This window comes from Pyxicephalus adspersus, chromosome 8 (assembly GCF_032062135.1).
Source record: "Pyxicephalus adspersus chromosome 8, UCB_Pads_2.0, whole genome shotgun sequence".
NCBI lineage: Eukaryota > Metazoa > Chordata > Amphibia > Anura > Pyxicephalidae > Pyxicephalus > Pyxicephalus adspersus.
In genome coordinates this window covers 48071453-48098631 of record NC_092865.1, presented here as the reverse complement: position 1 = coordinate 48098631, position 27179 = coordinate 48071453, and the positions used below count along the sequence as shown (strand labels likewise).

Sequence of the window (27179 nt, the reverse complement as noted above, 5' to 3'; positions counted from 1 at the left end):
GAGGAGAGTTATAGAGGAAGGAGCAGAGTCCTCCAGCAGAGCAGAGTATTTCACAGTGGCACAATAAAGCTCTTTTTGAAGACAATACATCCAATTATTTGTAATCTGTGTGTAATATATAGATATTGCATATTTGTCTTTGTGACTTCTTCCACCACTTTTTAGGTGTGTCAGGTCAGTGCTCAGCAGCCAGTACAGATGGAACTGCTAGTACGATATCACCAGCTGCAGTCTCGTCTCACAACCCTGAAGATTGAAAATGAGGAGGTGATTTGCTCTTTGTCTTTGTCTCCTTGTAGTATAGTTCAGAATAATAATTATTTTACCAGAGGCCATTCCCATAATTGTCAGATGAGGTGGTTGCCACACATATGCAGAATTTCATGTATCAAATCTTAAAGGAATTCTCCAGTCAAACATAAAATGTCGCTTGTACACTTCTGCACAACCTACCTATTGGTTATCTCTAGTTTCTCTCCTGACCTCCTGTATTCCTATATTGGCCAAATCTGTCGCTTGGTAATTTGTGTTCCCTGATTCCAACCTCACCCTTCTCCTGATTGGCTACTGCAGCCTTGCTGTAGGATGAACAAATGTATGGGTCTGGCCTAAAACCCTATAAAAAGTCCACATTTGCCCACATAGGACCAACTAAAACTCAGATCATGGAGTGTTTTCAAAAAAGTTTATTGATTGTGTGAAGTTTCATAATATCCAGAGTAACCAATTCAATTACAGCTGCCATCTTTCTTTTGGAGGCTGGGAAGTTACAGATGGCACCCGCTGTTGTAGTCTGCAGGCTTTTCTTGAGGACCATCCCATGTGCCATAATCTGTGATCCATGTTCTGTGTTGGTTCAGGTGAAGAAGACCTTAGATGCCACCATGCAGACCCTGCAGGACATGCTGACCGTTGAGGATTTTGATGTCTCTGATGCCTTCCAGCACTGCCGCTCCACCGAGTCCATCAAATTGGCCGCCTCCGAGACCTACATGAGCAAACTGAACATTTCCAAACGCCGAGCCAACCAGCAGGAGACAGAGAGCTTCTACTTTTCGGTAGGTGATAAGATATCTGTCCGCTGGTCTCTCCACCTTTCTTCACATGTGGCATATCAATGCATTTTCTTTGCACCCTTTGCTTACTGATGGTGACAACCATGGACCATGTCTGTACTTCTGTATGTTAAAACAGCCACTTGTAGTCTCCATCAAAAGCCCAATGCAGGAGAACAATTTGGTAATAAGGAATATAAAGATTTTCTTTCTCTTTCAGAAATTTAAGGAATATCTGAATGGCAGTAATCTGATCACTAAGCTGCAGGCCAAGCACGACCTCCTGAAGCAGGCGCTGGGAGAAGGTGAGAGACTGATACGGCTCTCCTGTGTATGGCCGGGATTCCTCCTTTTATTACATTATCCGCTGTGCTATTACACAAATGTCCAGGAAGTTCACTGATCAATACACATTATGCAATTCTTGGAACCGATCTCCCAGCTGTGCGTTATTCTACTTTCAGCCGTACGGTTCCAACAGTTATGGAAATTCCTCTTCTCCTCAGGACCAGGGATAAGTGGAATCAATGAATTCCAATTCGCTGCAATTTATGCCGCAAATGCAGAAATCTCTGCAGAATACTTGTAGGTTAATGGACAAAGTGGAAATATTCTCTGGGCACTGCTATGAGGGATGTGAACCAATGCAAAAACACTGGGAGAGTGAATTTTTATGTAGCTTTGAATGCAACATTGAGAATGGATGAATTATTTAAATACTATGCATAGTGAATGCATGGCAGTGTTTGATCAACCAAGCTTCCTGTGCCATACTAAGCTCCATGCCTTCCCTCAACACTGGGGGTCCCATTACTGAGGGACTGGGCATCTTCCCCATACTGATTCCCCCAAAAATGTTGGGTTTGGAGGAGGGAGATACACTTATAGTGGATGTCCTCATTAATAGGGGGTGACCAGATATCTGCCCCTACCAGGGAAATAAGTACAGGTAGTACATTAATAACCTTTACCATTCTCTCTCTGCCTTCAATAAAGCCTATTACCTAGTTTATTATACAACACCATGGAAGATGTCTGCACTATATTATTCATCAATAATTAGCTTTGTGAATTAAGCCTGAAGGGTGACCTTTCTCATTGCCTTTATCTGATTGCAGGTGAGAGAGCGGACTACGGCACCACCAGGTGAGCAGCCTGAAACCGAGAATGCTGATTGGTTGGGTGTGGCTGTATTTATGGGATTTATCAAATATGAAGCAAAGAAAAAATATTGCACATTAATATATATTATACTGGTGAAATATTAGGGTCAGGAGCCCAGTCTGATGTGTCGTCCTTTTTGGCTATTTCCTTTATTAGACTTTTATCTCTTTTTGATTGGCCGTGTACTGAATCCCCCATCTACCAATCAGATATCATTATTTGGATTACTAGAGCAATACGTCCTCATAGCTGTGGGTTACCCTGGTTCTAGCACTTGTTATTGGCCACATTTACCAAAATAAAGGAAAGGAGGATTGCTCTCACTTTCTTCAATATTTTCTTTTATCTATCTGATCCGTGAAGGATCTGCATGAATGATTCAGGGGATTATACATAGAAAATTGAAAGAAACTCTGTGATTGGTTGATGTGGGCAACGCAGATATTTTAATTAAATCGAGAAACACAATTGGCTCTATTTATAAATTATTCCCTGATAAAATTTGATACCTTCCTATTCTTTTCCTATCCTGACAGCTGTGCACTTTTGATGATTGGCCACAAGGTGGCAGAATGAGTAATTGTTTTAATAGGAGACCTGTAGAAAAAAGACGACCATAGAACTTACCACTAGGGAATTTCAGAGGATTCGGCTGGGGGAATCATTTATAAAAAAGAGCCCAATAACTTTCATTTATATTTAAAATATACTGAGGATAGAAATCTATTTTCTGTTCACCAAACCCAGGTAGTATTATATAATGTAGGCAGTAGCACCATCACTGTGCTTCACATAACTTGTGCCTAGAGCAGAGCTGTGGGAGGGACTCAGAAGACCCGCCCACTACAGGCTGCCTGCAAAAAAACTACAGGAGGGGCGGAGACAGACCAATCTTTCGGCACAAGAAGAGCAAACTGAAGTGACTGGTCTTTGTTTTACCAAGGCAAAGTTTCACATTGGATTACTGCACAGATCCAGAAGAAATGCACAAAAGAATACACATGGTTGTTAATTGGTTTTAGGGTCACGCTGTGCTTTGTTTTATCTAATTAGGGACACTGATTTATTAAAGCTCTCCAAGACTGGAAAAGATAGACCATCATGGGAGAATCTGGGTGATCAAGCAAACCGGGAATGATGGTTTCCAATACAGGAATTGCTGGATCACCTAGGTTCTCCCATGATAAACCTTGGAGAGCCTTCATAAATCAGGCCCATAATGTTCACTAACCTCTTCAGTCCTGGTTTTGCAGACATATTTGACAACCTTTTCCATTTCCTTAGGCCCCCGACTCTGCCCCCTAAGCCCCAGAAAATGAAGAAGCCCCGGCCTCCCTCTCTTTATAGCCATATGCTCTTTAACGGGAATATGGAGCTGTTCATCAAGGTACTGGCGGCAGATGTGTGTGGGCCCTGAGCCCCCATGGCGAATTCTGGCTTTCTTTGCACGGCTCCCTGCTCACCCGCCGCTCTGTCTGCACAGATTCTGCTTCTCCTCCTCCAATCTCACTCAGCTTCTCATTTTCTGGGGGTGCCCGCTGTACGAATATAATAAGTAGCCATACTCCAACTAACAAGAGCACCTGTCATATCCTTGGTGGAACAAACCAAATAGGTGGGTGAAGCATGTTGGGAGTTGGTCATTTCAAGGTATTTATGCTCCTAATAAATTGATAGGTCCAGCAGGTTGATGGACCCCACTGCATATGGAAGACTGAATTTAGTGTTATGGCAATAGCCAACAGTAGGCAGGACAGTAGCAGACCAATGGGCAAGTCAGGGGCAGATAAATGGAGTCCAGGTTCCACAGAGGCAAATAGAACAATTATGGACACCAGCAGAGAAAATACGGCGATCATCAGGATAAGTACAAGCTAGCTGTCTACAAATACAGCCTAAACAATATTGTCATTAGAAGTCAGAGACGCACAATTCTCTATCCAATCATCAGACACTAGGTACAAGCTCTGAGATTCCTTTATAGGTGCTTAAAGAGTGTTAGGTGTGCACATTACTGCTAATAATTGTTTTAGACATTTTCTTTAGTGGCTTTGTACATATTCTTTTCAGGATGAAATAACATTGTGTAAATTACTTTTGAGCCAGCAGATGGAGCTGTCTGCTCCTTTTTACATGTTTACCAGTTTCCTTAGCACCTATATGTATACATATAGTAAAAAAGGTACATTTACAGTTTTTAAAAATTGTATTGCTAAGTGGAGTGGATAGGATCTGGAATGCAGCACTTATCTAGTATAAATTGCTTGTTTATTTCTCGCATTTCTTGAGGACAAGGTTGAGTTTCTTTTTACTGGCTATAGCTTTTGTTTTCCCGGCGATGAGGTTCTAGCAATGGTGAACCTTTCATATTTGTACAAGTTTGCATGAATATTCTTAACTTGTTACAAGGTACAGTGACAATATCATTATTTTTAATTAGTTCTTGTGTTTATTATTAAAATGTCATCCTTGGCTGAGCCAGATCTTCCACAGGGCAACCGTAGGGAGGAGCCTGCTGGATGCCCTGCGGGTCATTGCAACCTTTGTAAATGGAAATGGAGCAGTTGGTTGGAGTGGGCCACCTCTCTGCACTAAGAGAGCATTCTCTTGTGCCCCAGTTGTGCCCTTTGGCACCGTATCGGTACATAAAATGCACAAGGTGTGCCTATAGCAAGCCATAACAATTCCAAATAAGGGAATGCGGGGTTGGGGGGGGGCGGGGGGGGGGGGGGGGGGGTCTGCTACCTTGCAGTGGACCCCATTCTGCCTTGATCCTTCAGTGACTTTGCCTAGGCTTAGATAATGTCCACAGTCTGCTGCAGGCAGGAGGAAGCATTTCCTCAGTCTCCTCTCCCAAATGATCAGACTGCAAAACAGTAAGATGGGAACCTGCAGCAGGGGCTGATCTGTGTCAGAAATTTTGAACGCAGCTAAAACTGCACAGGTAGTAATACCTGGAAATGTTAACCATTTGTTCTTTTCCCCAAACAAGCACATAGTGGGGGGGCACTATTGAGTGGGACAATAACCTGGAGTGGGGCTTTTAAATAAAATTACTTAGCATGAAGAGTAGATTTGATGACAAGTCCTCTTTAAATGAGCCTATCGTGATGCTGGTAATATTTTGCTGCATTCCTGGAGGCTTTCACAATGGTACATGGAACAGCGAAGTGACTTGGAGATAGGCAGGAATGACCTAGATTTCTTTCCCCATCCGTCTCTGATGCTGTTTTTAAACATGTCTTCCCCAGCTGCACAGGAATATGCCCGATCCTCTCCAGGGGAGCTGGCCCAGCACGACATAAATGTTAAAAATAACTCTAATAGTAAGAGATGTCTCTATATGCATGATGGATATTTATTATTTATAGGGATTTTTATATATTTGGTTTATTTCACTATCATCTAGATTCCATAGCTTGCAGTCGGTATGGTAGCAAAAAGGCCACCGAGGATGGGTGCAAGGTGCAGGGACCATAGCAGGGGGTCAGGTTATGGAGAGTGGTATCTGGTTGCTGTATACTGGTCACTCTGGGTATTGCATATCACATGTTCAATGTTTCCTTTTTGCAGCTAACTACAGAAAAAACGTTTTTTTTTGAGTAGTCACCAGTGAATTTAATCCCTCCCTGCAGCATAGTGCAATTCTGGGTGCCATGATGATTGCAGAAAGTCTCTCTGTGTCAGTTTTCGGTTCACAATGCAGCATTCACCATGCCAAATATTAATATACAATGCAATATTCTCTCCCTGACAGTTATCAGCGCACAGAGTTATATTGGGGGGTGATAGGGCGCCCCCATGTGGCTGGTTACTTTGGTGGTGGGTTATGATCTCTTTTACTCTCCTGTCTCTTCCTGTCTCAGATCTCTGCTGACCTCTTCTTCTCCTTTTCTCTATGTCTCTCCGCCTGTCGCTGCTGATGTTGCTGTGTGTTTGTGTTTGTTACTCCTATCAGAGGAAGAAGGAACACTCGCAGCAGGAATCAGGTATTTCCATCCACATCTCAGCTGAGCACACATAAAACATACAAGTAGAAACTGTTTTACCATTCAGCAAATTTATATCTGTGTTTATAAACTTTTACCCACCCATCCCCAATAGAAGGGTGACATTTTTATTATAAAATGTTGTTTGGCAGATTGTGTCACTGCCCCACAGAAATATATATATAATATAAATACAATGCATATAGAGCAGCCTTTATAACGGGGAAGCCTTAAACTTTCAGCTCTTCAGGAAACCCCTTCTATAATTTCTATACCCACAGATCACAGTAGATTAGTGTGGTGGTCAGTGGGAGGAATTCCTCTTAAATTGGTGGCCAGCAGGAAGGATGTCACTCTTACAGATAGTCAGAAAGATCATTGGTGTCACCTAAACTGAAACGAGAGGCACAAATTGAGGTATCAGTTGTATAATGTAAGCTAGGTATTGGCAACCAATGCTGGCCCAGCTCCTGCACAAACCAGAAGTCGCAGCACCCTCAGGTGTAACAATTCTTAGCTTTCTTTCCAAAATGGGGAAAAAATTCTAAGTGGTTTTGTTGCAGCAATAGGTGGACCTTCATAACTATGAGCAGATACAGAGGGCAGTTGACCTGCAGCAGTTATCTAGGTCTGGGAAATACATTAAAGAGCATATTAGATTAGATTTTTATAAATAAAGTTATATGAGCTGTAAAATACGGAACTATTGATTATTTATTTATACCTATCTAACCTGTTATAGGATTCTGGCCAGGCGATTCCATTGGTGGTTGAAAGCTGCATCCGATACATTAACTTATATGGTGAGTACACAAAATATGGAAGTTTAAGGTCTTGGAGACTCTGCACCCAGCCCCCTACTATCCCTTCCATGTTTAATAGTATATCTAATATATATATATATATATATATATATATATATATATATATATATCATCTGCCATTGGTGAGCTCCTTCTGGAAGTTCTAGTCTCATGGTGGTGGTCCTAAGCCTGTGGCTGGCTTTAGGTGTCACAGGTATGCAATTCAAGCAAATCAGGGAAACATTTTTGCAATCTTGGGAAGGTGTTCTGTGGTTAGCAGCCGTTAAGTCGCTGTCTTTTTTCCACAATGCACCCTGCTGTGTCCCCCAGCCTGTGTTCTTTCAGTAGTGCATCCTAATGCCATCTCTCCCCCAGGTAAATGACCCACCTGGCCATCCAGTGAGCTGGAAGAAAATGTGATTCTTTAGACCGCAGCATGTTCTTCTATTGTGTTATGGTCCAGTTCTGATGCTCACATGTTCATTGTAGGGGCACTTTTTGGACACTGGGTAGCATGGGCACTGACTGGTGTATGGCTACATGGCACCCCCCTTACACTGCAAGCTGCAATTCACTGTGTATTCAGACACCTTTCTCCCATGGCTACCATTAAGAATGCCAGCTATTTGTACTACAATAACTCCTGGAATCAGACCATTGCCGTTTCACCAGTTGTCCTTTCTTGGTGGATACCGGCCACTGCATACCAGGGACACCCCACCATTTGTTTTGGAAATGACCCAGTCATCCAGCATTTGCAGCTTGGCCTTTTTTGTCAGTTCTATAACACCTGGTTTTCTCTTACAGGTTTGCAGCAACAGGGAATATTCAGAGTCCCCGGATCTCAAGTTGAAGTCAATGACATCAAGAATTCATTTGAAAGAGGTGAGTGTCATCTAAAAAGGCTTAAAATGTATCTACACCCAACAAAAGTATAAAATTCTGCAGTCCTTTGCTATGGATGCAACATTCATTTTTTATGCTTTTTCCTTTAAATTGTGATTCTACCAATTACACTATTCCTGTTCTCAGATGACAACTTTTACTCCTTTGCTGTGCCTTTGGAGTTGTCACCCTAACACAGGAAGTATGTAAGAAACTACAAACCAGTAATATACCAGTGTCCCAGCCTAGGTTATTGTTGTAGAGCTGGAGAATGGCTCATCTGAAGACTGGGATAGCGGTACTTTGCTTCTTCTGAATAATTCACTGGGGGCAATTTATTAAAACAGAACAAAGAAAATACAGGGTCTGCTCAAATGCCTGGCCTTGCCTTCCTTTAGAAAACATCTGCTAGGTGTAATATATACTGGTAAATAAAACTAGATTTATAATAGCCTCAATCCCATCTTCGGCATGGCTGGTTATGGTGTTACCTTTCGTCTTGGATGATTCCTGCAGAATGCAGAGCAGGTGAAAAGAAGATATTCTGGTCCAGTGTTTCTCAATCTTTTTAACATGGGGGAACCCTTGAAATAACTTTCAGGTCTTCAGGAAACCTCCCCTATAATTACTATATCCATGGCTCACAGTACATTTGACCTCTGGAGGAACCCTGGTTGGGAAACACAGCTCTATTCCATTACATGAGCGTCTTCTTGTAAAACTGCATCAGCTCCATATTGTCCAGGATCTAGCAGGAAGCAGTGAGTCCTCACTGCTTCCTGCCATTTTTCTGCCATAAGCAGAAAATCCTAATTTGGGGGCCCCAGACATTGAAATCATTTGCTACATGGTCCTTATATTTTCTTCTTGGCTGTGGAATAACGTTTTGTTCATGCTATGCCCAGGAGAAGATCCTCTGGTGGAGGACCACACCGAGAGGGACATCAACTCTGTGGCCGGGGTGCTCAAGCTGTACTTCCGAGGACTGGAAAATCCACTCTTTCCCAAGGAAAGGTTTCAAGACTTGATATCCACTATTAGTGAGTATCAGTCCAGTGTTGGGGCTGCTAAGATCATTATTGTAATCCTTCAATATTAAATATAAATACTGTGTGCAAAACCCCTGTCTAGTTGATACAAGAACATTTGATCATTGATTTATTGTAATAGTAGACTTGTGTCAACTGACTTGTATTGCTTTGTGTTCTGAATTCCCATACAAGTCTATATAAGATTACAAAACCTGCATTAAGCAGGTTGGACGTCAGTAAACTGCAGGTCAGTTGCACCTTCTAGTGAAATGTTAATGATCTCTGAAGTGTCAAACTGATGCCATCAATACAGCTAGAGGGTTGCACATTAGAGTTCTGCTCTGTGACTTGTCTTTTGCTGAATCTGAACTGATTAATGTCTTTTTCTTTATTCCAGGGATAGAAAACCCCACGGAGAGGGTTCAGCACATCCGTCAGATCCTCATTACTTTACCCCGGGCCGTCCTGGTGGTCATGAGATATCTTTTGGCCTTCCTCAACCAGTAAGCCCTCACTTTGCAAAGCTCTCTGCTTTTCACTCCATTTCCCATAATCCTTCAAAATCAATGGACTGTACATTAGCGATATTAGCCTGAACAAATCTCATGGGGAATGTACATCGGAGGGAATCTTGTGCGTGTCTTCCCAGGAACAGACCCATATCATAGTGATCTGCCCTTTACATGTAATCCTGGAAATGCCTTTGTAATCCAGATGATTGTTATATCTTTGTGCATTCAAAGGATAAAGGCAAATCAGGGAAAATACAAGTCTATTGGCAGTCAATAAAAAACATAATAATAGGAAGCATTAATGGATTCAGGCCACTGTTAGCCACCCACGTAGAATGAATAATGTATGTATTTAAGCACTATTAATTATGTATGCGGTATGATTATGTCTGTTGGCATCTGCTATGTGATGCCTGCAGGAGCCCGGTGCAGCTTGGATATGGATTGAACTGCTCTGCCCTCTAATGGTGGAAATAGGTATGTCACCTGTGATCAAATACTTACTGAGCTCCCTGATTTACTGAACTATAACTATTGAGACACTACAAGTCCCAGCTCTCCTTATCATGTTGGCTTATAGTTGCAGGCATCCCTGCTGCACAGCACTGGTTTAGATACATTTAAAGATAACCTGTCATTAGTGGCCATTTGCATTAATCTTAATCTAAAATACTAGGTTTTGAAAATATTTACTTTGTATTTTTTTCCTGTGTTTAGTGAACATAAAGGTAGATTTACACTAAGGTGTGGTGCATTTAACACACACTCCTTATCTTGCATATCATTGTGCATTAATTTAAGGCAGCCTGCAGGTTGCCTAATGCAACACATTTGGGGAAAAATTTCACCTGTTCCATTCAACATGGGTTACGTAGAATTTGTGTAATTTTTCTGTACCTTCATCTGATTTAAGCTTATTGTTGATGGCCCACTGAGTTACACTGTGTTCTGTTACAGTTTGTCCCAGTATAGTGATGAGAATATGATGGACCCATACAACCTGGCCATATGCTTCGGCCCCACTCTGATGCCTATCCCTGATGGACAAGATCCAGTGTCCTGTCAAGCGCACGTCAACGAGGTTATCAAAAGCATCATCATCCACCACGAATCCATCTTCCCCAGCCACCGGGAACTGGAAGGACCCGTCTACGAGAAGTGCATGACTGTGGATGTGGAGTACTGGTACATATTGACTGCACAGAGTCTTTAGCAAGGACAGCAAAAAAAATATTCTTCAATTGGCCACACTTTCAATGTTAAAATTTGCTTGTGAATTGTAACCAAAAAAAATGCCACCTTGAGGAAAGCTCCTGCTTTAGCTTTTCTATACAATCATTTTTTTTGTAGGTTGGTTCAATGAGTTCCAATGGAACCTGAGAAGGGGGGTGTGCATTCATAAATGAGCATTTTAGGACTGGGTCAGGTTTAAATGATTGTTTTAGGACATTATTTCAGTTTTGCATTCTGTTCCTCTACAGTGATAGTCCTCACAGTGAGCCAGGTGCTATAGAAGAAGGGGACCATGATAACGGGACTGAACCTCATACAAGTGATGAAGGTGAGTGTCAAACTGACCTGAATGGTCTCTTATAGTATCTGAATAGTAATTAGTACAGCCAACAAAACGTCACCAATCTGTCAGTAATGATCAATGACCCTTAGACTAATAATTTAAAAAAAGTGAATGACTATCTTACTAGTAAACTAGTAAATTAAAGTAACTAGTTTTTTTCTGTTAAAACTTTGTATTGTGTTTTCATAATAGTAATTATACCCAAAGCCAGCCATTTTTCTAGCAAATTCCCTGGAACCTTCAAGTTCCTCAGGAGCAGTGTTTCTAAACATTTCTAACATGGGGGAACCCTTGAAATAAGATTCAGGTCTTCAGAGAATCTCTTCTATAATTACTACATCTCACTAGGGTGGTGGTCAGAATTCCTCCCACATTTCTGGCCATTGGGAAGAATGTCACCTTTACAGGTAGCCAAAAAGAGCATTGATGCCACTTAAACTGAGAGCCACAAATTGCTCATTGCTTAAGAAACATCCAGCAACCTCTGGAGGAACCCTGGTTGATAAAACCCGCTCCTGGGCTTGCTAGAGGCTGATACCTCCCATTTGATGGTGTTTTGGGGTCACTTGAAAAATCCAGCTTTTTTTTTAAGGCGTGGTGGGCAATCTTCCCACTAATTCCCTAGAAAAATGGTTTTAACAGGTTCTCCCTGACCGGAACAATACTTTGTGTTCCTTAAGGAGAAAAGCTGCTCTAAACTGATCATAATTCTTCTGTGTCTCTCCCTGTTAGAGGTAGAACAGATTGAAGCCATCGCCAAGTTTGACTACTCCGGGCGCACACCGCGAGAATTGTCCTTTAAGAAAGGGGCGTCCTTGCTCCTTTACCACCGAGCGTCAGAGGACTGGTGGGAAGGTCGGCACAATGGGGTGGACGGTCTAATACCCCACCAGTATATCGTGGTCCAGGATCTGTAAGTAACCAAGTCACCAAGGCACTTGTAAATGATCACATGTGAATTTTATTTCCTCTCCTGCCTTTAATCATCTAAACTCCTCAGACCATTTTCTTTCCTTTTAAATATAAAGATGTCTCCATCCAGGCAGATAGTTACATCTGTGCACAAAGTATGCTCACTGTAATTCTCAGACTTTAAAATTACAGAAATTTTCCCACAATGCATCTTATTCTCTTACTAAATTTCCATGCTCTATATCTTCCTCTAGTGACGATGCCTTCTCAGACAGCCTGAGCCAAAAAGCAGATAGTGAGGCAAGCAGCGGGCCCCTTCTGGATGATAAATCCTCATCTAAGAATGACATTCAGTCTCCTACAGAGCACCTACAGGAGTACAACTTTGCTGGTGTATTGGGCAGGTAAGAAGATAATAAGGAATGTGTGCATCCAGGGGCCCAAAAAGTTTGATGAATCAGAAGAACACAGGGGAACTTCAGGCACTACTGTTCCTACTGGGAGGGTTTAGCAGTAGAGGCAATGCTGTCAATCCATAAAACAGTGTGTGGGAGTGGGCATGGTCAGTGCTGAGTGGCTTGTGAAAAAGATAATAGCCATACCCCCACAACATCTTCCCAGCGGAAGCCTACATAAGAGTAACAACTCTGCTCTGAATTTAGGAGTAGTGCAGCATGGTTGTCATATCATCACAGGGAGGTTCCTTAGGTGTCAGAATCAACAGGTCTTTGTGGGACTTAAATTGTGGTATTTAAAATGGAACATCTGTAAGTTAAGATGTTTCTATAATTTAAGAGGAAGTAGACCCAAAACTACTCAAAACAAAAAAAAATCCTACTTTCCTTTAATCAGAGTCATCGATCTGTCAGAAGGTTTCTTCCATCAGGTCCCACGTCCTCTCAGTCTTCGGGCCAGGTGCCCGAGTTTCAGGATTCTTCTTCCTACGTCACCCAATGCAGGCATGAGATAAGATGACGTAGATTTGGAAAAAGAAACTTTTTTCTTTTTGATGAAAGAACAGCCAAGAGCCTCCCAGGATGCGTTACGTAGGTATCCCGGGAGGCTCTGCTGGGTGCATGCACTTAAAAACAAAACAAACAGAATTTTTACTTTAAATAAAAGGGTTGTCTATCCTTTTATGTAAAGTGAAAATTCTAAATTTAGGTATGCTTTAAGTACTGTAGCACAAAAATTAATAATTAAAATTAATAATAGTTTTACTATTTTTATTTTGCTTTAGGGTTAGGCTACGTTCGGATGGAGCAGCCATACCTCGCCGGAGAAGTGGAGGTGACAACCACAGCCCTCCTCGGCCTCTCGGCCCTTGCATTGACACTCCTCCCCGTGCGGCAGCTTGTCCCAGCAGTCCACACAAATTGTCCCTAAGCCGTGGACGGGTGGACAGTCCCGAAAAGCGCAGGATGGCAACATTTGGAAGTGCTGGGAGTATCAATTTCCCGGAAAGGAAGGGATTGAATGATGCATTATCCCTGCGTTCTGTGACTGGAGGGACGAGGCACAGCAGCCTTGGAGACCACAAATCCCTGGAAGCAGAAGCCCTAGCTGAGGTAAAACGGGGCAATTTTTCCAAATCTCTTTTATTTGGAATTTTTACTGCAGTTTTGTCATTGTTGAAAGTGTGGTGAAGTTACATTCATCTTTTTGGTAATATTTCTTACCTCTTCAAATCTTTTGTGATTGTTTCTGTTACAGGACATTGAGAAGACGATGAGCACAGCTTTGAATGAACTACGTGAGCTGGAACGGCAGAATACGGCTAAACAGGCACCAGATGTTGTACTGGACACTCTGGAACCCATGAAGAACCCCACCCTTGGAACCCCAAATTCTGAGCCGGTTAGCCCTTTGCACACCATCATGATACGGGACCCCGATGCCGCCATGCGGAGGAGCAACTCTTCCAATACTGAAATGATGACCACTTTCAAGCCAGCGTTGTCTGCACGGCTGGCTGGAGCCCAGCTCAGACCCCCGCCGGTAAGGCCGGCTCGGCCGATGGTTCAGCACCGATCTAGTAGCAGCAGCAGTTCTGGAATGGGAAGTCCGGCTCTTACCCCAACGGAAAAAATCTTTCCCAACAATTCATCTGAGAAGTCGGGAACCATGTGATCATCTCTACTTGACCTTGCTGGGAATCCATTGAATTTCAGCAAAAAGGGAGAAAATGCTCCAGAATTTACACCCATCAAAGTTCTCCACTTACCCTGGAGGCCTCTCATGATCACCTCTTCATATGTATGTGTCCCTCGTAAAAGATTTCCATGTCCTACATCTAGAACATGATCGCGTCTTCTGTATCTTCATCGTATACATGCCTTTCATCTCAGCCCTTCTCCAAGATTTACATATCCATCTTGTCCTTCAGATTGCCTTAAAACTATGCTCCAAGTTGGGTATGTCCAGTCCTGTTTTCCTTTTAGACCTCCATGTGTCTTGGTTCCACCTCGGACGCTTCTAAATTGTTAAAGGTGGGACTCCAATTTACAGTTCTGGGATATACCTGAGGAAGTTGGCTATGGTCTTTGTATTTGGGCTGGAAGCAATCCAAGACATGAAGAAATCTGACCCATGATCTCACTTTCATCTCAATATGCTGGGCTCCATGGTCGCCATCTTGTTCTCTATTGGAGCTCAAATATGGCTTCCTTACGGCATTTGGATATTTCCTGTGATTTACGATTATGCTGTTCTCCAAAGCTTTGCCCCTAAGTGGGGTTCAGCAGCTTCATTTACTATGAGCAATATGTAACTTTGTACATAATTACTCGGAAATGTTAGTCATGTTGTTAACCTTGTTTAGGCCCAAGGCCTAGCCGTTATAAATATATCTATACATACCTATATATAGTAGTTGGATTTATGTAGGATAATGTGAATTATGCTTGAATTTAAACTATGAAAAGGCTGTTTTTTTTGTTTTATTTTGCTGTCACTGGAAAAAAAGGGGTATACAGTGTGTTTATATAGTATGGATATACATTATGAACAGCTGTTAGATCTTACCTCAGTGGCTTTTTGTCCTCATGTTTACCCATGATGCTCTCTGGGATTTTCGTTGCGCCAATAATATGTTTGTGTGTAGTGCGTGCGAGGATTAAAACTTCCAGGGCGTTTCTCAAAATATTGAATAATAAAATATAGCAGGACAATACTACAGAGCAGTGCATGATGGGGGTGATAGGTTATAGGGCCACACGTAGCCAGTGTATGTGGTCTAAAGCATTAAAACACTGAGCCAATTTATGTAACTGGAAATTGTGCGTCGAGAAAGGAAAAAAGATGGATAATGTTGTGACGAGTTGTGAAGAAACTGTAACAAGTTCTAAAGATGGTACTTTTTAACCATTTGAGATGAGATGTGTTGAATCTTTTTGCAATACCTTGTCCATGAAGCACCAAATATATTCCCATTGATGAAGTGGTCTGAATAAAGCCAGACTGTGATTGGCTGCTTTGAGATAAGGTATATATTCTATTACACCAATGAAGGCAAGAAAGGGTCTGCACTACATACCAATCCAACCATTTAAATATACAGTAAGTTTTGAAAAAACAAATGGCGCCATGCTGGTATTGTTTAATACTTCCATAAGTTAATACCATATCAAAGGAAAACTTTATCTTCAACAAGGTGTTCTTAATCTCATTTTACTAATCAATTACTTAAACATTCTGACAATTACAAGAGGTAAATATGTATTTGTCCTTGGTGCATTATCACTCAATGCAGCCTCTGCCTTCTTGGAAACTAAATAAAAACCAAGTGGTTGGGGCCTTCCAAGACCCTTCGTGGTTTGTGTCTCGGAAACCTTGTGTGCATGTTTAGTACCCTTATATACTATACGTTCTGAGAAAGATTCTGGATGGCAAAAGAGAATAGTGTAGAGAATGCTATCAGCCTAGTAGATGGGTCCATTATCAATCCAACCATTGTGGTAAGTTCCCACTCTGTCAAATATGGCCCTCCATAAGGTTGAAAATACTGTTATTCTGACCTTTTCTATACTTTTTAATGACGCGCCCAATTGGTATATTAAATCCACCAACATGACCTTCCTAAGGTAGTAAATACTTTGTTCTTGGCATTCTCTATACCTTTTTGATTACACCCGTGCCAGCACTTTTAGCATGAGCCTCCATAAAGTAGAAAATTCTCTGACCTTCTAGGTAGAAAATACTCCTGATTTTTTCCAACATGACCCTCCCTAAGGAGGAAAATACTTTTCTTACCTTTTGCCTGTCTTTCTGTTTACACACACCATTGGGATATTACACCCACCAACATAACATCTTCTAGCTTGGGCCTCCAAAAGGTAAAAATTGATCTTGGCTTCTATCTTCCTGATTACTTCCATCTTTGGGATAATACATACTCAAACATTGCCCCTATAAGGTAGAAAATACTCCTGATTTTTTCTCTATCTTTATGATTACATGCACCTTTGGGACATTAAATTGACCAACATGACTCTCCATAATGCAGAAAATACCCTTCTGGCCTTCACTCTTTATGATTACACCCATCGGGACATTACATCAACCAACATCACATCTTCCGGGTTGGGCCTTCATAAGGGAGAAAATTAATTGGCCTTCTATCCTCCAGATTACGCCCACCATTGGGTTAATACATCCTCCAACATGACCCTCCCTAAGGAAGAAAATACTTCTCTTACGTTTTGCCTGTCTTTCTGTTTACACCCACCATTGGGATATTTCATCCACCAACATCAAATCTTCCAGCTTGGGCCTCCAAAAGGTGGAAAATTATCTGGTCTTCTATCTTCCTGATTACTTCCATCTTTGGGATATTACATCCTCAAACATTGCCCCCATAAGGTATACATTGCTCCTGATTTTCCCTCTACCTTTCTGATTACCCCCACCATTAGGACATTACATCCACAAATATGACCCTCTGTAAGGCAGACAATACCCTTCTGGCCTTTTGTCTATCTTTTCAATTACACCCACATTTGGGATATTACATCCTCCAACATGGCCCCCTATATGGAAGAACATACTCTGCTCCTTTTTTTCTTTCTACTTTGCTGAATATACGCACCATTGGGACATCCACAAACATGACCCTCCACAAGGCAGAAAATTATCTTCTGGCTTTCTGTCTTTCTGATTGCACACTTCATTGGGACATTACATTCTCCAACATCTAATCTTCTAGCTTGGGCCTCCATAAGGTAGAGGATTCCCCACTGGCTCCTGTCTCTGATTACAAGTAGACAAACAGGTGAGTAACCAAATAACGGGACTTTTGAGGCCTAAACCCGTAATATTGTAAATGAATCATAGTATTTTATAAAACAAACAACTTAATTTATTAAATATCATTAAAACATAAAATCAGTAAAAAAAAAAAAAAAAAGCGTTTCGTGGATTTCAATCCGCTTCTTTAGGAAATGGGAGATCTACAATCATAAAATATACATATACATAAAATACATATACATACACATACATATACATATACATAAAATATCAGTTTTTCTGTATACAACATGATTCAAAAGAACATTATCAAGTGTATACTATCACATTTATGACTTACAATAAAAACCTAGGTATGGGTTTGTCTACTTGTATATGGAAGGGATGTGGCCATGTGAATAAAACAAACCAGATGATGTAATTTCCTGAATAATATCGTTCTGATTACATCCATGATTGGGATATTACATCCTTCAACAAGGCGCCTTATAACGTAGAAAATACTCTGCTCCTGATTTTCCCTCTACCTTGCTGATTAAACACACCCATGATTACATCCTCCAACATCTAATCTAGCTTGGTTCTAGCTAAGATTCCCCTCTAGCCTTCTGTCTATCTTTCTGATTACACCCACCATTGAGACATAAAATCCTCCGACATTATCCTCCATAAGGCAAAAAATACTCTTCTGACTTTCTCCATACCCTATCTAATCACAACCACCATTGGACTATCACATCCCCACCCTCTATAACATTGAAAATGTTCTAACCCACTGTTGATATTTCAGATTACACCCACCATCAGAATTTTGCACCCTATTACAAATCACCTGTATGTGGTCAGTGATCCCTAATGATTTAGTGGGTGGTCATCTGATTTCAAGCTTCTTGGATAAAGGTCTTGAAGGGTCTTTTGTTGCAGAAACTTTCTTCTTGGCATGGATCTAACTTATATTTATTTTGTGCAAGACTTGTCAAGATGTGTGACTTTTTAACAGAGCATGCTGGGATTTGTAATTCAATGACTGTCTAAATAACATTTTGACCTAAGGCAAACTTGAATGCAATGCCTAAATATAATATTTATTGCACTGTATGCTGCCAGTTTTCTGTGTCAGTAGTATATAAGGTTGACCACTGACACTTTTAAATACCAATGCCATATTTTAATATCTGCAAATATATAAGGCAGCCTGAATATGCATGGGAAATTTAGGGCCAAAATCCATTACTAGCCTGTTGTCTGCGGGTCCTCCAGTTCAATGGCTAGAAAAATATGAAGCTTACACCCACTTTTATACTCCTGGTCAATGAGAAGAAAAAGAAATTGTGCTTACAGAGACCACCCTGGTTTGGGGCCCTGAGGCAGCCGCCATGTTGCCTTTTCTCCCCAAACTCATCTCATGCTCTTATGACAACTTGGTGCCTTGTTCCTAAAGGTACAGAAGTGTTTTGACTGACTCTGCAGAAAGTAGAATAAAGCACATTAGTCTCGTACTAGCATGTCACAGACTTACTTAGGCTTTAATAACATTATTAGGCATTAACCAAGTTAAAGCACAAGAGAAACACCTGAATATTTACAATCTTCACTTGGAGATCATTGCACTAGAAATATCTAAGCCTTTTCTAGATATTCCAAACACATGGGCTGTGAATATCACTCCTGTGCAGCAGATAAGGGCTTTAAGACACCAGTTAGCACAATGATCAGCCAAAGCGGCTTCTGTGGACTAGAGGGCCCCTGAAGTGTAAGGGGCCCTGAATTTGCAGTGCAACCTGTGACAGGCATGTCATCTACTGTATGTGCTTTTAAGATGCACTTATTTTACTCCTGAAAAAGCCACAGAAAATCAAGCTTAGAATATAGAAAGTCATACTTTTGGGGTGCTCTTAGTTTGTATTGCCACAAAACAAGCTTGGCATTTTTTTCATCTTTGAACATTTGTATATTGATTGTGATATATGTAATATTTCCAAGTCATATACATTGATATTGTCTGTTTGCAAAAAAAAAAGGATTTGGTGTGGGCAAACTCTAAATAAACTGTTTAATACTAAACCAGCACTGTGTGGGATGGGCAATGACCATCTAAGAAACATCAAAGAACATTCCAGCAATTGGAAAGCAACATTTTATTATTTAAGGTTGCATCCGTGATAAAAGTTCTGTCATTGGCTGATATGAGATAAAGGTTGATACTTTGTTGTAAAAGATACTTTGATGAATAGTTGATACTTTGTTTATAGGTCTTTGGGTAAGGTTTCAGTTAATTTGATATAGTTGTCTATATATTTGATGGCAGCTGGTGACCATGCCAAGAAACAATTTAATTAATAATTCCTATGCTCCCATGATGTAGTGCAAGCTTTAGGTGCCTTGGCAAAAACTCCCCAACTGCCTAAACATTTACTCCCAATTGTGTAAATGTGTTAAAAGTGTTCACTTATTGGGGAAACGGTAATGGCGTGAAATGTTCCAAAGTTGGCTTTTGTTGCCATTTGGTCTCCAAAAGGTGTAAGGAGTTAGAGATTTCACCACTGGCACCCATACACTTCTGTATCCAGGTCACGTTTTATCTAGTTGTCACATTTATCTGGACTTTTTCTTCAATGCTGAAGATGTTTCGACATTTATCCAATCGGTTTTCTTCGTTGTAATGAGTGCAGGGTGCATATTGCAGGATTTATACGCAACATGGGCAATTTGACCACCAAAGAACACAAACCTTTCAATGTGCCATTATTGAGGAACAACTTCTGCTTTGATGCATTTCATGACCTTATAGTTGGGTCAAAATATAATTAAACTTTCTTAGTAAACTTTGCATAAACGTGAAAACCTTCAGATTTAAAAATGATGATCTTTCCATAAATGTATTTTTTCTGTGGCCTTCAATCTTGTGTTTAAACTTACTTTTTTTTGCATCATCCCAAACAACTGAAAAATGATGTGTTGATCCCAGTGTGGATCGCCATTCCTCTCTCTTTGTTTTAGTTTTTATTTCCATGTGGCTTTGTAACCTGATGGTGGGATCTGATAAAAAAAAAAAAAAGCAGCACTCATGCAAGCTGCAAGCTCATAGCTTGTATAGCAAAACAGACACCACTTTGCCTTCGTAGACCAACAATAAAGGCAGCATTGTCACCAGGAAATGGGAAATTTAGGAAAAGCAAAAAATAATGAGCATCACATGACCTCATGGAATGATCATGAAGCAATGGAATTATAGTCTTCTATTGCAGACCATACATATTCTTTAGAATGATCTTGTGGTAATAATTGCTGTTGTATGGTCCTGACGCTCAATAAAACTGGGAAAGCCACTTGGATAAGTGATGAACATTATCAAAATTACAAGTCCAGCTGAATTCTTCTAGCTAATATAGAAACTATAATGTGTTCTTATACTGAAGTATTAACTTTGTTATAGTCTTGCTGGGGATACAAAACAAAAAGGGCTGAAATATTCTTTCCCGAGTGAAATGCTGTTCCGGGCTATCTTCAGTGTTTGTCTTTGGGAATGTGTAGGTGATCACATGATCTCCTTTAAAATCCGAACCCAACAAAGAATTAGGATCAACTGCCTAGGACTTGAACATTCTAACACACAGAACAACCTTTTCTTCAGGTATAATGTATATTTCAACCCTTCATATACATGTAAGTTAAGAATAACAGGTCCACTTTAAAAAAAAAAAAGGACTACAGTATGTACAGCAAAAACAGATGAAACCTTACCGCTAATTATATTAGAAAATCATTTTCCAGGATGATACGGCCAATGCTGACCAATGAGGAATTTTTAATTAGGTGCAGTTAAAGGGTTATTCCACCCAACTTGTTCTGCCTTTTCTGGGGGACACTAGCTGAGTTCTCGGCTCCACCCCCCTGCCAAGAAGGCCCATTCACCTTCTTGAATTTTTCTTTTTTGCATTTTTATTATAAACATAAACTACCAATGTGATTGTTTGTATCTGCCATATACAATGATTCAATATAATTTGTGTTCTCTATTCCTCCAAGTACAAGCAAAGCCGTATTGGCCCAATAGGAGGAAATGTATTGAAAAATCGTGATTCGTACACAACTTCCCATCTGTGTGTTCCTGCCCCCTTGTGTTATGCTCTTCCCCCTTCCATTTGCAGCTTGAATGGAGATCCTATATATTACGTATTACCCAAAATGAATGCATAGCAATCAATACCATATGGCAATGTCTGGCTGTAATGACATCTGTATAAAGGAATGCATTAAAAATCACTAATATAAACCAATATTTTTAGTACATTATTATATACAGAAAGAATTTCTGAATATGTCAGAATGGAAATATTTGAACATTTGAATTGAACATATTGAATATTTTCCATAAAGATTTAATGAGCTGTGGTAATAGGAACTTCTGGTTTAAAGATATCCAGGCCAAATCCCTTTCGGTGGCAGAGATGTAACTGGGTACCATTGCCCTAGCAATGCAGGGAAAAACGTTTTCTGAGCATGCCCAAGATTAAGCATGCAAAAAAAGCAATCGGAAGCTTCCTAGGATGTGTGATGTGGGTATCCCAGGGGGCTTTGCGCTCCCATTTAGTCTTTACTGCTGCGGTGGTAAAGACGAAAGGGGAGCGGTTTACTTTTATGTTAATCTTTATGTTAAAAAAATCTATTTTTCGCTTTGCATAAAAGGGTAGATAACCCTTTTATATAAAGCAAAAACTTTGATCATTCGCTTTAAAGTTCAATGCACGCAGGCGATTGTTTCTGCATCCTAGACCACTGTACACCCGGCCAACCTGCTGGTAGCAATGTTCCATTTTCCATCCAGCTATGGTCTGTCATTAGGAACAGTACCTCCTGCTGGTTGTCATAAAGAATTACAGACACTGAAAATAAACTGCTGTGTTTAATTTTTACAGCTCCAAAAGCAGTTTAAGAAACTTGTGATGAAAAATGATTTCCCTCATAGCAAAGCAAACCAGCACCTTCACACAATGTAATTATTAATTCATTGATCACAGCTTTATATTGTGCATTGTCATGAAGGCACAGGGTCTCAAAGGAGTTTACAACCTTTGCAATTACACCTAATATAACAGTTCTGAAAAATATATATCTTGTGAATATTCCTGTTATTGGCTATTTGAGTGTCAGCCCATGGGTGTTCTATGCTTGGTCAGGCATGGCGCTCTGCTAATATTCCAAAATCCTCCTATAGTCCACCTAGACAGACTTTGCCAATGCCACCACTTACTCTGTGCAAATATGAACATTTTGTATCACCTCCTTCAATGTTCCTGAGACCATTACTGAAATACCTGGAGCAAGAAAAAAGGCTGAACAGGCATTGGCCAGGGTGCAGCTTGATCATTTCAGTGGCTCAACCTAAATTGGCTGGCTATTCAATGCCAACCTTGCCAAATCTGGCATCCACAAGCCAACTGACTTGGAAGACCATAGATGAAAACATACTTTTAATGGTGGCACCATGTCTTACCATAAGGCTGGTCGGACATATTGCAATTTTGATCAAGCAATCACCCCAATAGCAATGTAGTGGTTGAGCGTGACAGCTTTTCCACTACTCCAACTCAATATATATATATATATATAAATAAAAAATATATATAATCAGGTAGCCCCTTGTGCCAGCTGTTGGTAAATCTAATAGAAGGTTGTACAATCTGGGTGCAATGTGTTATAGAGAACAGTCCAGTTAATAGCTCACCGGATATTACCCCCCCAGGATCATCCATATTGGTCACATGTTGGATGTAGAATGGCCTTAGGCTTTCTTTTCTAATTCTTTTTTAAGAAGTGCGGTCTATTTGGGATGCTGCCACTGTGTAATTCAAGGGGGAACTTTTGGGGATTTTTTGGATGGAGTGCAGATGAGATAGAATCTTCGGAAGAATTTAATTACTGTGAACCTCATCAAGACACTTATTCCCTATTCAAGGGGTGACCTTTACAATGAGCACATGCCTATCAAGATGCAGAGATTCTGATTCTTTTTCACTCCATACAAATCTAAAAAGTTTGGACTGGAGTTCTGCTTTGAAAGATGGTGACTTCATATTGGTGACTCCAATAGTGGGCAAAAAGCTAATTTGTAGAAGCCAAACAATATGGAGGAAATGCAGCGTATCCATTGACAAGGAAGGCTTGTCATGCCCTGACATTGTCAGCTCCCCCTGGCATTGCTGTACAGACACATCATATGTCAGTCCTCTCCAGTACAAACTCGGAGTAAAACCATCACTTCTGTCTGGCATACCCATTGGGGCCGCAGCTGCTGATTGGCTGAACCCTGATGTAATGTTCCTCCTATGATTACCGTTATAACTGTGTACGGAACCTTGAGTGTCTGACTAAATATGCTGATATATGCTACTAAAATCTGTGTAGAACTGATATGTTGACTGGATTACAAATAAAAAAGCAAATTTCCTTTTCAGATGCTTTTGTGTACTTTTTTTATCAATCATTTGATGCAAAATTATAATTTATGTTCCAAGAAGAAAACTCAAATTGAATAATGGTTTTGAGTTCTGGGTTACTAAGGGTGGGTTCAGATCTGCCTTTGGATCGTGCGATAGGGCAGCCCTAGTTCGTAAAGAATCAGTGTATTAAACTACCCACTACTACCGTCCCCTTCATTCTCTATGGAGCTGCAGGAAGAAGTTGCATATAGCCTCTTCCTTTAGGCACCTGTTCACTAGTATGGGGAAACGGTAACCACACTGCAACCTCACTGCCAATGTGAATATAGCCTAAAGGTTTATGACTGGAAAACTTGGCCCCTGAATGCCCCTTGCATATGATATATGATTGATATAAATAGGGGCCCATCCACACTGTCACATATTAACGTGTGTGCATAGCAGCAAGCCAAAAAAGTCAGTATCCATAGAAGCCTTTCTCATTAGTGCAATGCATTGCAGTGTGTTTTAAAAAATATCATGTCCATTTTCATGGTCAATGGTCATGTCCATTTCTTGTGCATTTTAATGAAAGCCATTGATGCAATTTAAAGCATTTTCATTCTCACCCACTGGTAAGAGGAAACACACACAAATGGCCAAATCGCTTCCTGAAAGTGGCAAACAAATGCAAAAATGCACCCTAAAAATGTCAACCAAAAAAAGTTGGAGAATCTGAAATTAGATCAGAATGGACTCAATAGACTCAAGGGAATTCAGGACAATCTTATAGGCTCTGTGGCCAATTTCATCAATATACTCTTTCCTGTTATATCACAGGAATTTATAAGACTGTATTCAAGGTGTTTCCAAATTTCTTGACGTAAGACTCCAGCCAAACAAGATTAAAAAATAATAGCCCTATAGAAAAAAAACAGATACCGTAGATAAAAAAACAGCCTTTGTTGCAATATTAGGCAGTTGGGAGGTATGAAGAGGGACAGTCCTCCAAATCAGGGGCAGTTTGGAGGAGGGACAGTCCTCTGAGCCAAAATCTTAGTACAGAAAAAAGAAAATGACCACGGATGATGCCTAAACAAAGATGGCTGCTTTCTGCTGTATGGACAGACCTAAATATAGCGGTGTGAGAGTTCCCTTTACAACAAAATATATCAGATGCTATCCACTTTAAGCTTGGGGATGTGTGGCTGCACTTCCATATGAAGACCAGCAGGTGGAGACAAATAACTACAGCACAGAACAAAGTTTTTTGCAGTTTAAAAAAAAAACCCTCCAAGTTCTCAAAAAGTTGTAAAACCACCAAAAAAGTCCACAAACCATCAGTATGCCTGCCACCTGCAGCTCATCGATTTTATTTCGAGTCCGATGCTGGCAGACGCTCTTCATTGTTGTGTATTTTTTTAAGAAACTATTTGGCTTTTGCACCTGATGTTTTGGCCTTCTCGCAATTTTTTTGTTTTTTGTTTGGCAGCGGTCATGTCCCAGAGTCCCCGGCAGGTGCTGGTTAGCCAGGGCCCTGGATGCATAGTCTGGGCGATGTGCGACGGTTCGCAGTGTGAAATGTTGTTTTGAGAGGAAGAGGAATTCTCTGCAGCCTTTTCCAGGCTCTGTTGCGCAGCGGGGAGCTGGCAGCGCCGTCGTTAATACTGATTTGTTTTACATAGCACATTTCAGGGTGGGCTGTTCTCACCGGGCTTCCCATTTCACCACTGATGGAATGCAGCTCAGTTGTAATCGGAGCTGCCCTTTACCCTTCTCATGCTAAGAGGTCATTGAAGCCTAGATGTCCAGACCAGGTTTACCATAGTCCATATTCGCCACTTGTTACTTTTTTATTTTTACCTGGATTCACCTTAACTCTTATTTAGGTTGTGATAATTTCCTGCTGTGTCTTTGCAGCCACATCCTGTCTGCATACACTCCAGCAATAGCCAATGTCTTATGGTTTCCTGATGGAGACAAAAGACCAGGGGGGCCAAACTCAGACACACAGAGGGCCAAAATCAAAAACTTAGACCAAGTCGGGGACCAAACCCAAAATCCACTGAAAAATCACTACAAGACTATAGTGACAGGAAAGCTACAGCTCACCTGTCATAGGAAAATGATGTGTTGTCCTCTCTGCCTCCCTCCCCACTCCCCACTGTTACACAGAGCCTTCTCACACAGAAAGACATCCCCAGCATTCCTATAGACATAGCAGCCGGACTTTTGCCTTTGCGATCGCCTGTGATGTGTAAGAGGGGGGTGAGGAGGGGCAGAGATCTCTCACTTGTCACATAGACACGAGTGATGCCAAGACTATAATTCCCAGCATTACTTGAGTCTATGGAACAGAACAACAGGAGTGATGCCGGAAATTGTAGTAGCTGCAAGACGTAGTAGCAGGCGGGCCAGATGCAATTCACCTTCAGAATGTCCTGGGGGGGCCACAAAAAAGGCCCTTGCGGGCCAGATCTGGCCCGCGCGCCATAATTTCAAACCCTTGCAATAGACCATGCCTGCCTTATGTGTGTTGAAATGGCCATTCAGTTAACTTTAAAAGTCCGTGTGACAGTGTGGGAGCGCAACTGAGATACAAAGCTTTGTTATCCTGTTATAGGAAGCTACTAAACAAGGTTCTGCATGGCAGGATCACAGGGTATTGGTATAATAACTGCAGACACTTCTTACTTTTATTGGTGAACTGCTGCATCTTCTCTTTTCCTGAGATAAATATTCATTTTTATAGAAATAGAGCACAGCCATCAGAGAAAATCCAAGATGTGTTTTTTTCATGCTTACAGCTTGCTTTCCTTTACAACTAGGATTGTTTTACTGATCAATAATTCCCATAGTGGTGATCATGCAGAGTCCTGTATGTCAGAAAGATGGGCCAAGTCTGGGGGCCACTGCAATGTAATAATGGGAAAAGAGGATCATGATGAGGAGAAACATCAGTCTGCCTTGTGCCATTTACATATACAGATTACAAATCTGGAGATCAGAAGTGAAGAATGATATAGTAATAAAATAAAACATATATCTTTGCATATATTCAGCCGCTTTTTTGTTCAGATGCATTTGAATCCCCATGAAGGGCTTTCTTCAATGGATATTAAAGTAAGGGTCATTCTGCCACCTAGTGGCCAGTTATCAAAACAGCACAGCAGTCACAGTGATGAGAGTTATTAGTATATTAGTAGATCACTATTAAAAAAACTTAAAGCTCTTGCTTCAAAAACCGCTTTCTACCCGAGGCAAGAAAATCTTCTTTCCTCCAAAAAAATTTGGCACTTGCTGTGACGCAGATTGTTAATTGGGCTTCGAATCAATTAGGCAATATTAGCACACATTCAGTAATCAGTTGACACATTTGTGATAATCTCTTGCTTTGTGTTTTCTGGGTGCTTTATAAGACCTAAGTTTTAGTTATGACCGGAGGAGTCCTCCTTCAATAAATTGGCATTACATCATGTGTTGTGTGCTGCTCCAGCGAGCCCAGAGAGCAGCCCTTTGCCCTGAGTTCCATGTTGAATGTAATAAAGGGTATTAGATGCCAGGCAGGGGTTTCGGCATTGAG

The 27179-nt window shown here is 40.9% G+C and overlaps 1 protein-coding gene across 1 annotated transcript in view; it reads left to right on the top strand.

Annotated features, from left to right (window-relative positions):
• The window catches only part of SRGAP3 (SLIT-ROBO Rho GTPase activating protein 3), a gene marked incomplete in the record, with an annotated part of 70540 nt that extends 46911 nt beyond the window's left edge, over positions 1-23629 (top strand). Inside the window, 15 exon segments of the mRNA XM_072420470.1 lie at positions 166-267; positions 861-1058; positions 1276-1360; positions 2174-2201; positions 3504-3606; positions 6951-7011; positions 7819-7896; positions 8802-8936; positions 9325-9430; positions 10397-10624; positions 10921-11000; positions 11748-11928; positions 12182-12331; positions 13168-13495; positions 13641-23629. Coding sequence (XP_072276571.1) covers positions 166-267; positions 861-1058; positions 1276-1360; positions 2174-2201; positions 3504-3606; positions 6951-7011; positions 7819-7896; positions 8802-8936; positions 9325-9430; positions 10397-10624; positions 10921-11000; positions 11748-11928; positions 12182-12331; positions 13168-13495; positions 13641-14057 — 2280 coding nt within the window.
• Positions 23630-27179: the final 3550 nt, after the last annotated feature.